The 12,845-nt window shown below is 37.3% G+C and overlaps 1 protein-coding gene across 1 annotated transcript; it reads right to left on the bottom strand.

Moving 5' to 3' along the window:
• Positions 1-280: 280 nt before the first annotated feature.
• mtdha (metadherin a) lies at positions 281-10,189 on the bottom strand. The gene is given in 13 exon segments (XM_046835164.1): positions 281-1,960; positions 2,151-2,262; positions 2,643-2,684; positions 2,686-2,751; positions 3,739-3,854; positions 3,953-4,033; positions 4,863-4,943; positions 5,861-6,031; positions 6,130-6,177; positions 6,267-6,425; positions 7,619-7,703; positions 8,883-9,134; positions 9,779-10,189. Coding segments are annotated over 13 exon segments (1,617 nt in total). The 5' UTR covers positions 10,121-10,189; the 3' UTR covers positions 281-1,898.
• Between the last annotated feature and the right edge of the window lie 2,656 nt (positions 10,190-12,845).

Raw genomic sequence — 12,845 nt, 5'->3', positions numbered from 1 at the left:
TGCTGAAGAAGTTAATGCTATTAATGCTCGACGGGTCCGAACTGTTTTGGCAGCAAAAAAGGGGCCTAAGAATTTTCAGAGAATTATTACAATTAATATGTAAAAAAGTAGTAGGACATCTCAGAAAACAGTCATGTTCTTTCCCTTCACAACATCAACTAGGGACTTCCCTAGAATGAAGATAGCTTTCAGATTCTGTCTGCAATTCATTTCAGGTTAAACTCTACTGTAGTTTCGCACGTCATCGATTCTCTGGCCACACAGGAACAGTCACGCAGAATAACAATGATCAAATGTTTTATTTCTTTAACAAATCAACATAGAAATATTGCATCGACTTCAGTAAACATGATCATTCTCCGATCTGAAAAAAATCTGAAGACAGGTATAAATACACTGGTTTGACCACCTTTCTAATGGAAAACTAAGGCAGGTGTCTGATTCGTAACCAGAGTACCTCAGGTACGCAAAAATCTACCACAATTTACAAAAAAATGAATGAGGGATAAACACCCAGATAATCCACATAGAGACACAATTAAATTATATTCACAAGCCATAAAGCCTGGGGGAAAATGAAAAGAAAAGAAAGATTGAAATCCATTCTTTACGTCTACCAAAAGCAGTCTCCATTTCTCATCCATTAAAGCCTTTTATGCTTAGAGTAGTTCTTTTATGAGTAAGGAAAAGAAAAAAAAAAAAGAATGTGGACCTTTGATTTTTTTTTAATGATTATAAAGTTTAAAACAGGATTCGTGCAACAATAAATGCAGCTCTGACATCAATCGACCTGGAAATGATTATTCCACAGCTCATTTCAATGTGACAAATCTGAGAGATGGTTAGACGCGTATATTACACAAAAAAAAGAAAATGGATTAAGGCAACAGATTCCAGATAATCATACTATTGATAGTGAAATGGAGGTAAAGCTGCTGTTACGGTTTCTCTCCATATATTTATAAAAAAAAAAAAAAAAAAAACACTTCCCCCTTTGTCTCATCTCGGTATCAAAACAAAATGAAACAGGAATTAAACAATCACATTTCAAGATTAGAAAAAAAAAATTAGAAACCATTACAAACATTAGCACAGTGCAAGTAAAGAGAATTATAGAAAAAAAGCCCTTATTAATTCTGTACATATGGCCTGGCTTTTTCTAGGTTGCAAGAGAACAGTTAACAAGGTAAGACAAAGCAAAGTATTTCAAAAAGATGTGTACATCCTCTCTATGTGAAAATATAGTAGACTTGACACAGGAGGGGAAAAAAAGCACTGAGAATATTCTTAGTGTTAAAAACATCTCCATAGTAACCTGTACTCTCCTTGTTTTTGATGACAAATTACAGTAATTATACCAGTCTCTTCCTGCTGCTGATGACTTCTGATGTACTTCATGATGGCTCTGATGGCACAGTGTCTATCAGTGGTGTCTAACACTAACTGCTACACTGTAAAATACTCCTGAATGCAAAAAAGGTTCAAGAGGAAAAAGAATTCATAATGAAAAAAAGAAAGAAAAAATAAACAACCCTCCTCGAAACTCATAAAAGTTCCCCCATGATTTTAACCAACTTTTTCAAATTCTATTAACATTGCAAAAAAGTAGCAGTCGGACAACAATATATAATCTTTCACTGCACTAAAAGCGTGCATGATATCAAGTACGTTAATCGATCCTTTACAAGACATCAGTCTAGCATAGTGCATAAGTTGTCCATTTGCTGTAATTGTGGTGTTTTTGTTTGTTTGTTGTTTTCTGGCCAACTTGGCCCGACTCACTTTAGATGTTCTATAAATAGCACAGAAGACTGAATCGGTATAAAATTCTGTACTCTGAAATTATTGCATAAACTTTTTTTCTTTTGACAATCCTTTGCATAAGAACTCGAGGATATTCAGGTTTCTCTCCTGGCCTTTTTCTTTTGCTTCTGCAGTTCCAAATTCTGGTCAGATTTCTCTGTGAAAACAAGATGTATTGTAGTTAATAATCTGATTTTAAAACAAATAGAAATTCATACCTGCAAACCCTAAAATAGAAACAACTCGTAATCACATGCAAAGGTGGGCAAAGTGTCTAAAGAGAACATTTCACTGTCAAAATGAGATTTTAATAATAATTGTTCTTGTCGCATTCTCGGACTACTCACTTTGTCCTGATTGCGGAGCGAGGATCTGTTTGGTCGACTCCTCCACTGGCACATGGGGGCGGGGTTTGACAGATCCACATTCTGCTGGTACAGATGAGTTTTCGATGTTCACCTGTACACAAACCCAACCTTAACACTCGTGCCAAAATTGAACCGAAAAGAAAGAAGACTTTAGATTTATTTTAGGATTCATATACAGTGCCTGTTCAAGGTCCAGTCTCTCCTAGTGTTCCTGAAATGAAATCTACTCGGGTCTTGCTAATTTGCTTATTTTAGTTTTGATAAACTACTTTTCCTGAGGAGATCCGTGCACGCGTCTGCTCCCGCATACATCTATGCTGTAAAGTTTATACATCATGGTTCTCTTTTGCTTAATTATGTACTGTTATTTGTTAAATTATTAACAAATTACAGTCTACTACATCATGCCGATCAATATGGCTAGACCATGTCTCGAGTTAGGTGTTCTTTTTAACGGCCAAGTTCTCATACCTGTGAGCCAGCAGTTTCATCCTCCGGCTTCTTCTTCTTTTTTCTTTCTCTTGGACTTGCTACTCCCAGAAGGATCTCCTTTGTCCTTGTCATCATCAGATTCCTGCAACTGACACACATACAGTACACAAGGTTACACAACAAGTAGAACTCATTTATCAGGCCATTTTGTATGTCAGCCAAAAAGGAGGATAGCTAATTAAAATCTCAGAACTTTCCACTCTGAGAGAAAAGCAAAAAACAACAACAAAGATAATGTATATAGAATGGACTGCTATATCTAATGAACTAGTTACTTTAACAAACCAATCCTACACCCAGCAAAGCTGTAGCTTAATAGTTAATTAAATAGATGAATATGTAATATACAGAAGCACAATATGGTGGAAACAATGCACTGAAAGTCCAAAAAATGCACGAGTTAAGTATCTGGTTGCAATATATTAGGATGACATTTTTTTTACTAAAATAAATCGTTTCTTCATCATTTATGTAATTACATTTGGCTCAATATCAGCAAGGTCAAACATGTCTTTTGTTTATGTTGTATTATTTTTTTTATTTACGACTATGCCAATAAACAGACCAAATCCAAAATGGCTCGACCTAGATTATAATAACTGTGTATTAACCGTGTATACACTACTATGTAGTGCATTCTTGTATAATCTATAAACCGCATGTTGTTCTTTCCCAAACGGATATCAGCAAGTTGGAGGAACACAATTGTCTAGGATGTCTCTGGATGCAGAAGCATTGCATTTTCTCATTAGTTGAACTAGGAGACCCAAACCTGGTCCAGCATGACAATTTGCCTGTGCACAAAGCCAGCTCCATGAACATATGGCTAACGTGTGTTAGAGTGGAAGATCTTGAGCGGCCTGCTATAGAGCTCTGACCTCGACCCTCCTCAACACCCCAGAGGTGGATAGTGAAGATTATTAAAACTGCAAATAGGCACTAAATGTGGAATGAGCTTTTCAAAAAGCACATACGAATCTCATGATCAAGTGTCCACAAAATTGTTAGCACTGTTAAACCATTAGAGGAGTTCTGATCACAACTATTGGAGTATTCTTCAACTGACTCTGGTTACCTGGGAAACAGATGTCTCTTGAGCTGCTGGCTTTTCTGGCTTGGGTTCATCATAGTTTCCCCACAGCTCTGTTGGAGCATTCCAGTCAGAACTTGGATCTACAGCTCCAACACCATCTGAAATAGTAATTTGCCTTGTAAATATTGTGCATAAGACTTTTATTGGAAGCTAATCAAAATGTGTTTGTAATTCTCATCACAATTATTAGTCTTACTGAATCCAGACCACTCATCAGCGATAGGATGACCGTTCCCCAACTCTGCAGAAGAAGGCTGACTCACAGGAACACCAGCTGCTGCAAAAGATGAGGGGAGAAAACAGTGGTTGAGAACAGGCTATAGAAGGTGTGTTCACTTGCCGATTGCAGTGTATTTATATAATTTAGGGCTTAACGTTGAAATTCAAAAGCATTATAGCATCCTGCAATTTCTTACTGAATATAACTCGTCTTATCATTAAATATTATTGTTATGTTGTATTTGTTCTTTAGTGTCAGCCCTGACCATTTGATGCATTACAAATCAAATCGCGTCTCATGCTGCATTTGACCAAAAACTATATTTAGCAGTGAAGCACCTCACTGTGGAGACTTAATTCAGCTTTCCATACTGCACAATATTCTCAAAAAAAAGAGAAAAAAAATAAAGCCTTCAATCATGAGAAAGCATTACATTTAAAAACATAAGACTGAAAATATTGGAATAATACACCATATGGACAAACGTTTGTGGACACCTGATGATAAGATTGGTATGTGCATTTTTAACATCCCATTCTACATTTATTCCTTATTTACCATTATAATAACCTTCACTCTTCTGTTCCAGAGATTTGTGCATAATCAGCAATAAGAGTGTTTAGCAGGTCTTTCAAGATCTCCCACTCCAAATTAAGTACATCATATTTGCATGGAGATGGTTTTGCACACAGGCACATAGTCTAAATGCATCCAAAGACATCCTCTGCAATTGTGTGCCTCCAATTTTGTGGTATCAGTTTGGGAAAGAAAAAAACAAAAAACACATAGCTTTAAATGTCAGGTGTCCCAAGATTTTTATACATATCGTGTAGAACTCACTAAATCGTTAATACACAGATTTCAACAGTTGATATTATCTGCATACCTGATTGGTTTAATCTAGGCATGGAGAAGTTCATTCGGTTCACTTCTGGCTTGCTTCGTCCATCCACGTTGGACCATGAGCCTGCTCAAAACAGAAATATCGGTTACATTTGTGTGTTTTGTTGATATAGAATTTATTTTCTCTTTATTCTGCTTGATAATCATGTGATGAAGGAATTATTAGAAACAGGTAACCTGATGAATCTCCACAGATCAGCCATAACATTAAAACCACCAGCATAATATTGAATATAACCAAAACAACTCAAGACATGCAAACCACAAGACCTCTGAAGGTGTGCTGTGGTATCTGGCACCAAGACCCTTAAACCTTTGGCTTTTGTCAAAACAGCTCAGATCCACACATTTATTTCTGCTTTCAACACATTACCTATGAGAAATAACTGTTTCTCAATATGTTTTACCCATTGATTGGCATCATTGCGACAAGATAATCAAAGTTATTTAATTCACCGTGGAGTGGTTAATGTGATGACTCATCAGTGTAGAAGATTTTATGGATAATAAAATAAACAAACATTTTAGACAGTTGACCTTGTGTCTGTTCCTACAAATCTAATCAATTAGTCTAATCAGTACCTACTGGATACCATGATAATTCCATATTAATCCTACAAACATTCAACCTCTTATTTATTTTTTTTAAATAGAGAAAATGGGCAATAAGCCCTTGACATCTACAGAGAGATCATCTCTGAAAAACAGCAAAAAAAAAAATCAATTTGTCCCTGCTGTAATCATGACTGCCAAGCAGAGAGACAGATGCAAGGACCAACTTTAAAAAAAAAAAAATATATATTTTTTACCACCGAGTGGCTGAAGAGAAAAACAATATGAGAAAATGGAGAAAATATTTTATCTAATACTATGGGTAATAAACATAACCCTGTAAAACATAGCACCTTTATTAATCAGTCTCCTTGGTATTCAATCCCCACATCCTATTGCTGCACCATAGACCAAAAGATCAATTAATACCGTTTGATTCTTGAGCCCAGGAGAATGTCTCTGAAGTCCTATGTCCAGTCGTCTTAATGACAGCAGATGATTTATTGCGGTCTGATGGGTTCACCTGGGGTGGATGCTTCACGGACATATCAGTCCGACCTCCAGTGTTCACAGAGCTCACGTTATTCCAGGTGGAAAGCACTAAAGATGGAGTCATTCATTAGATATGCTTAAGGGGGATCATTAACAACAAACTTTAGAAATTTAGCGGAAGAGAAAAGAAAGAAATCATTATTTACCTGGGGATATACTGGCATCAGTTTTGGCAGCCTTTAAATTCTGAGATTCTACCAAGAAATCAAAAATACATTTGATAAGTTTTTTTTAAACATTTTTAAGGTCACGATGATTCAATCTAAATCCTCAAACCGCATACCTTTATTCTTCTTGGTGTTTACTGGAGCTGCAGGCTGCTGTTCGGCCTGCTGACCAGCATGCTGACCACTACCAGGACTTCCTGACTCATCGTTGGAGCCCTTCTCCTTCTTGCGCTGCTGTCGTTTCTCTCGGTTGCTGATTTTAGTCTCCCAAGCGCCTATTGAAGAGTTGTAGAACAACAATCCCTCATCCATAAGTTTGAGCCCATTTCCTTTTTCAACAGTGATTTGTGTAGTACAAGTAATGTCATGTTACTAAGGGATTGTCATAATGCTGATGGGGCTTTCTGTCAAACTAACATTTTCGAAACGCAACTTTTTTTGGTCTATCCGAAACAAACTGTTTTATCTGAACACTGACACTCACGGATCTTAAAAGCACGGTTACAGCTTGTAGGCTATAAGTTTACCGGTACACTATAAATAGAAAACCAAAAACAAGACTGAACACAATTTATTTTCTGACAACTCTCTCTCACTGTTAGCTTACTTTGCTTTCAAAGTCCTTTATAGATTTTCTTTATTTACACTGACTGTGTTGCGTAGCTCTCAGCATTACGAGTCAGCGTTAAATGGTATGTAAAACACATTTAACAACAAATGCATTTCAGGAATCTTGTTCATTTATTACACATAGCCAAAAACGTGTTGACTTTACACACACCATCACTGGATCATCTTCAGGTGCTTTTCTCAATAAGAGTATGTAAATATACCGCGCATATCCAATGGTCCATTTGTAAACTGTACACTTGTAAATAACATCTGTACATTCATTTAAACAATAGTTTAACTCTGTATATATTGCATTATTTCATTGTCTGGTTTACAATTCTGTTACATTATGTCTGTACTTTCTCCTGCACTGGAAGCTTCTGATGCCAAGTCAAATTCCATGTGTGGAATGTATGTGTATGTGTGCTTACACATACTTGGTAATAAAGCTATTTGCCATGTTGGACCACAAGATTATTTAAAACTTGGTACCACTTTTCTAATACCCAATGTATAATGAGACATGAAAAAAAATCAAAGTGAAATCAACAGCATGAAAAACAAAAAGTATGATTAGATTTCTTAGATATTAATGATAACGTAATTTGAATACAGACCCGTTGATCGAAATGAAAGCATTGAGCAAACGCTCCATGTTTAAAGTTCACAAGCTCTTATTTAACCTTTGATATGTCATTTTATCTCCAAGCCCATGAATCAATAAACGATTGCCTGAAACAACACCATGAAACAATCTTCACGGCTTCAAATACAACTATGGCCTCGTGTCTTATCTCTTTTCACTGAGCTTCTGCAACCGTCAAAATGTGGTTTAGATCACTACTCGGTTTCGCACCTTCGTCAGGCTCCTTTCCGTCAGTAGAGGAAACAGCTTGGGTTGGTTTCACCTCAGGTTTTGGTTTCTTCTTACTTTTCTTGGCCTATATAAAAAGAAATGTGTTTTTAAAAAAAAAAGGTGGGGGGGGGGGGGGGGGGCATTATTACCTCCAAGAAAAAGATCTTTAAAAGCGATCAACACTTTACAGCATTTTTACTGAACAGTTACTACAATTAGTGAAAGTTTTAAATTATATGTTCATTAAATTATCCTCTGCATCCTGTAGATAACAGAAACACAATACTGTTATAGAGGGGGAAAAAGGGGATGGTGGTGATTTTCCAGTAACGCAATGTCCTCAGGGGTTATGCATTAAAATGCATTACTGAACAACAGATCAATCTGTCATAATGTCGAACAAATACTGAGAGAAGTTCCTGTTATTACTCAGTCATTTTGACTATTTCCTCTTTTTAGTTAAAGCGACTTAAAAAAAAACTCGTCATTTACACAGAGAAACCTGACAAAAAAAATAACTCTCATAGATGAAAACTCTCTCATAGTGTCTGGTGTAAATGGTTATACAACACGCTTTTATTGTTAGCTTTCGGATACGTTTTGTCTAACACAAGAAACCCTGTGAATGAGATGTTACTATTGTTAAGCTTGCAATGATCGAAACCTGTGGTTTATATAAACTTCAGACAAGACTACCGTCATAGCTGCAGTAATCAAATACTCCCTGACCAATCAAGAGTCGAGAAACCAAAAATTCCTTCTAAACGCTTTTTGATAACAGAGTGAACATTTTTCGACATTTCGAATGCAAGCCGGGATGAGACAGGACATTTTAATGGTGATGTTTTCACATGAGAAGTAACTGGCTCTCTGATGTGAATTTTGAAATGATTTGGACTAAATCTAATCAGTTTGCTACAATTGCTACGAGTTTTGCCTTCAAAAGTCCATCAATGAGCAGTGGATACATTTTATAATGATGGAATGGACTTTTGGTGTCACCCAGATAAAGATGGTTTTCGTTTATACTCTGGTTCCTTTCAAGGTTTCTTCCTCATGAGGTCTTAAGGAGTTTTTCCTTACCACAGACTCACTCATTAAAAATTAATTTATAGGGTCTAATTGTGAATTATAATTGTGTAACATGAGCTTGTGTTTGCAATCGATTTCTGTAAATCTGCTTCAGGACAACATCTGTTGTGAAACATGATCTCTATGAAAATTAAATGAAATGAATTGAAATTATAAAAAATGTAGCTTTTACTTTTTCATCTTTAGCGTTGGCGGGTGCTTGTGGTTGAGGTGAAGATTGAGGTGAAGTTTGAGAAGGAGGTTGAGGAGGAGGTTGAGGCTGACGAGGTTGACGCTGAGGTGGTCTTGCTGCTGCTGGAGCTGCTGCTGGAGCTGCAGGAGCTGCTGGAGCAGGTGGTGGTGCTGAAGCTTGTTTAGGGACCTCCTTGACAGCTTTGACTTGTTCTCGAGGTTCAGGGACCGTCCCGCCATTCGACTGGTTCTTCTGTTGAAGCGAAGCGTCAATTTACACATCGAATACACAATAGAACGCTTTCTAGCTGATGTTTTTTCACATCTGGAAACACTCGAGCTGCATTTAGGGAGTTCATTTTTTTGGTTTCCCTCTCCTTTTCAGTGTGAAACAATTTTTTGGTGTAAACTTAAAAAAAATATATACAATCGCATACTCTTATTTCTATCTCGACACAATATCAAGATACGATATTTATTTCTTATTACAGAGATAGGGCAGCCAGCCAGCTATGCTATGCTATCTCCCGTACACCAGACTATGAGACTGTGAAGCATTGTTGATTACTATTGACCCATTTTTATGAAAAATACCCTTCAATTTGCTTTTCATTGTCTCTAAAATATATATTTTTTAAAACGAAGACACGTGTTTAAAAATACTACTACGTGTATATGCAAATTAGCCACTGGGTCTGCTGCGGAGATTAGCCGGCTAGCAAGAGAGCTATAGCCAATCTGTCAAAACTGTAGTTCTTTCCAATAGTAAGTTAGCATGCTAGTTTGCTAGCCTAGCTAGCTAGCCTAGCTCGGATTGAAGGAGGTCGTTTATGCCAGTAGAGCTGAAACACTCCACGTGAATAAGGGAAAAACGTGTTAAATATAAATGGTGCTCACCTTTTCCGCGGATTTCTTCTTGGTTTTCTTCTTTGGCTCGTCGGCTTTGGGCGCTTTCACCGGCGGGGCCTTTACGACCTCGGCGGGGGCGCTCTTACTCCGAGCGACGCCGTGCTTTCTGCGCCAAGATCCTCCACAGGCCGCGACCAACACCAGCAGGAGAACCAGGCCGATCAGGGCTGTGGTGGGAATCACCCAGGCCGCGTAAAGCTCGGGCTTCAACCCTAAATCTACCCCCAACTCATCGCGGAGAAAGTGCAGCCCAGAAGACGCGAACTGACGGAGACGATCAGATATCTGATCGGCCTGCTTCGACACTACGTCTCCCCAGCTCGATGCCATCTTACCACGTACACACACTCACTCTGTCTCTTTCTCTTTCTCCCAATCGCTCTCTCTCTCTCTCTCTCTCTCTCTCTCTCTCTCACTCACTCACACACACACACACACACACACACACACATATGCTGCTCTGATTGCTCTGTTTCAGATTCACACTCGAGCAGCACCAGAGGACGGAAACACTGAACCACAAACTGAGAAACAATTCAAGACAAAGCACAGAAGGATAATAAAATATAATAATAATCTTTGCTAGGTATTACTTGCTAATATACTTACAAAACAGACACATTTATTATTAACATATTTAGTGATTGTAGGCATAAATGTATTAATATTTAAGTACTTAATAAAACAAACCTGTCTCCCCATTTTTTCTAATTTCTTAAATTCATATAATTTCTAATAAAAAAACAACTTAAATTTCATATAAAATATCAACTATCTCATTATCTACATATAATATTTGACCCAATATAAAGTCTTAATTGTTTATTAAACAGTATGATTTTGCTACAGCATTGATTAAGTCTTGTATCAGAAGGTGTCTGTAAGGAATAACACACGACGGGGAAGGCTGTAATAGGAAACTCATCAACGCTCAGGGTGGTGTGATAAATCTGTGTAAAAGCTGAGTCGCTGTGGCCTCCCAGAGCAGCTTATTTTCTCTTTAATAGGACAAGTCAAAGTGTGTGAACTTCTACAACAGTGACAAGGATAATAATGAACAATTTATGTCATCTTACACTTTTTAACCATTTATAGTTCTATTTATTACTATGGAACACCGCAGTCTCTTACGATGCACCAGAGCTTTGTTCCTCACAGTTAGAGAACAGCCTTCCAATTAGTGTTTGGGTCTCAGACACATCCTCAGTGTTTAAGGCTTTAACTGCCATGAATAGTTTTGCATTCTGGAGATTGTCAGTTGATAGCAACAAAGATGTTTCTTCTCAAGTTTTCTTTCTCGTGACGTTTCGGGGAATTTTCTTTGCCACTGTCGCCACTGGCTTACTCATTTGGGATAAACTTAAATATGCATTTACAATGCTAAAATTTATACTTGTATTTATAATTCCCCTGTATGCCTAAATATTACCGTAATTTCCGGACTATAAAGCGCACCCATATATAAGCCACACCCACTGAATTTGACAAATTATTTTATTTTGAACATAAATAAGCCGCACCTGTCTATAAGCCGTGTCTACACTAATGAAGTTTACACAGGCTTTAACGAAAGGCACGTTACACACGGTGTAACGGGTGAAATATGTTGCGCTACCTTTAGGAGCATAGCGGTATTTTGGGAATAGCCTGGCACTGCATTTTTACGCTATTACTGCGTGTGTGTAAGACTGAGGATTATGTCCTTATTATTTTCTGATGCTCATTTCTAAGTTTCTTTGACTAACCCGTAACGCTGTTGCCAAGAATAATAAAAAAGCACGAGTTTTGGAAACCTGTCTGTGCTTATATGATTTCTGTTGTAACTGGAGTTAGCTCGCTCTCCCTTCACCCAGACTCAACACGTTACAACGGCTTGTATCTAAACAGTAGCCGACCAAGAAAGTCATTGTTCACTGTCTTCCTCCTTACTTTCACAACTAATTCTCTCGGGAGTTTTTCTTTTGGCATCGTCGTGCTTTTAGAAAAAAGTTTTCTCCCGATGCCGTGCAGCTCAGAACACAGGTGAGGTGCGTTTTTTCGTTTCCGTTTGGAAATTTCATTGGTCTAATGTTATGGGGTTCAGTTTTTTGGCTTGAAGTTTGTGAAACCGAGAAAAACCCAGGAAAAATTCATAAATAAGACGCTTCGTTGTTTAAGCTGCGGGGTTTCGAAACTTGGGAAAAAAGTCGCGGCTTATAGTCTGAAAAATACGGTACATGTATTATGTAATATTTTATTAAATTTTTCTGTCACATACTAATTAGATATGTGATGTAATGTAGTGAAATGTTTTGTATATGTTCTCATTCCAAAGTGCAACTACGAACAGAGACCATATTCTCATAAAGCCCTGAACTCTCAACTTCACAGTGTTAAATACACAAGTAATCTCTTTCAGGGGTCCTAATTCAGTAGTCACATCCTCCGGAGTCTTACTGTTGGATTCTCAGGATCCGGGAACTCATTGCTGATAGGAGCACTTAGAAAAGACTGTGTCCTGGGTAAAAGTCTTTTAATAATTCTCCTTATAATGCTCCTGCAGTACTGTGTGTATACAAAGCTGGTAAGTTTACACAGTGTCTACAGACCTATCAAACCAGCTGCACCTGATACTTTCACACCAGCACCACACACTTCAGTTATGATTATCATTAAAGAGACAGTGCCCAAATACTATCTTCAAGATCTTTAGTAATTAAAAATGCACATGTGAGTGTGACATTAAACATTTCCAATAGGTACAATACATATAAAAATAGCTTATTATTACACAATGTATATGAATCATAAATATACCGTGCCTGTTAGAAGTTGGGAAACAGATGGTTTTGAAATCTAATAGTTTCTCTACTTTGTGACATTAAAATGTAAATCTATTTGTAAATTAAAGAGACCTGTTTAAAATATTGCTTTATTTCTGTGTCTTTTTAAAATACTTGTTTGGCCTACTTTTAATGAGTTACATCATGTTGAACTATGGTAAAAAAAAAGCAGTCTTGGTTTATTAGGCTTAATAATTATTAATTAAAAGCAGGTCCCCACAAGGTTGGGGGTT

Source organism: Silurus meridionalis, chromosome 22, assembly GCF_014805685.1.
Source record: "Silurus meridionalis isolate SWU-2019-XX chromosome 22, ASM1480568v1, whole genome shotgun sequence".
Taxonomy (NCBI): Eukaryota; Metazoa; Chordata; class Actinopteri; order Siluriformes; family Siluridae; genus Silurus; species Silurus meridionalis.
Note: the sequence above shows the minus strand (reverse complement) of the source record. Positions and strands in the feature narration are given on the sequence as shown.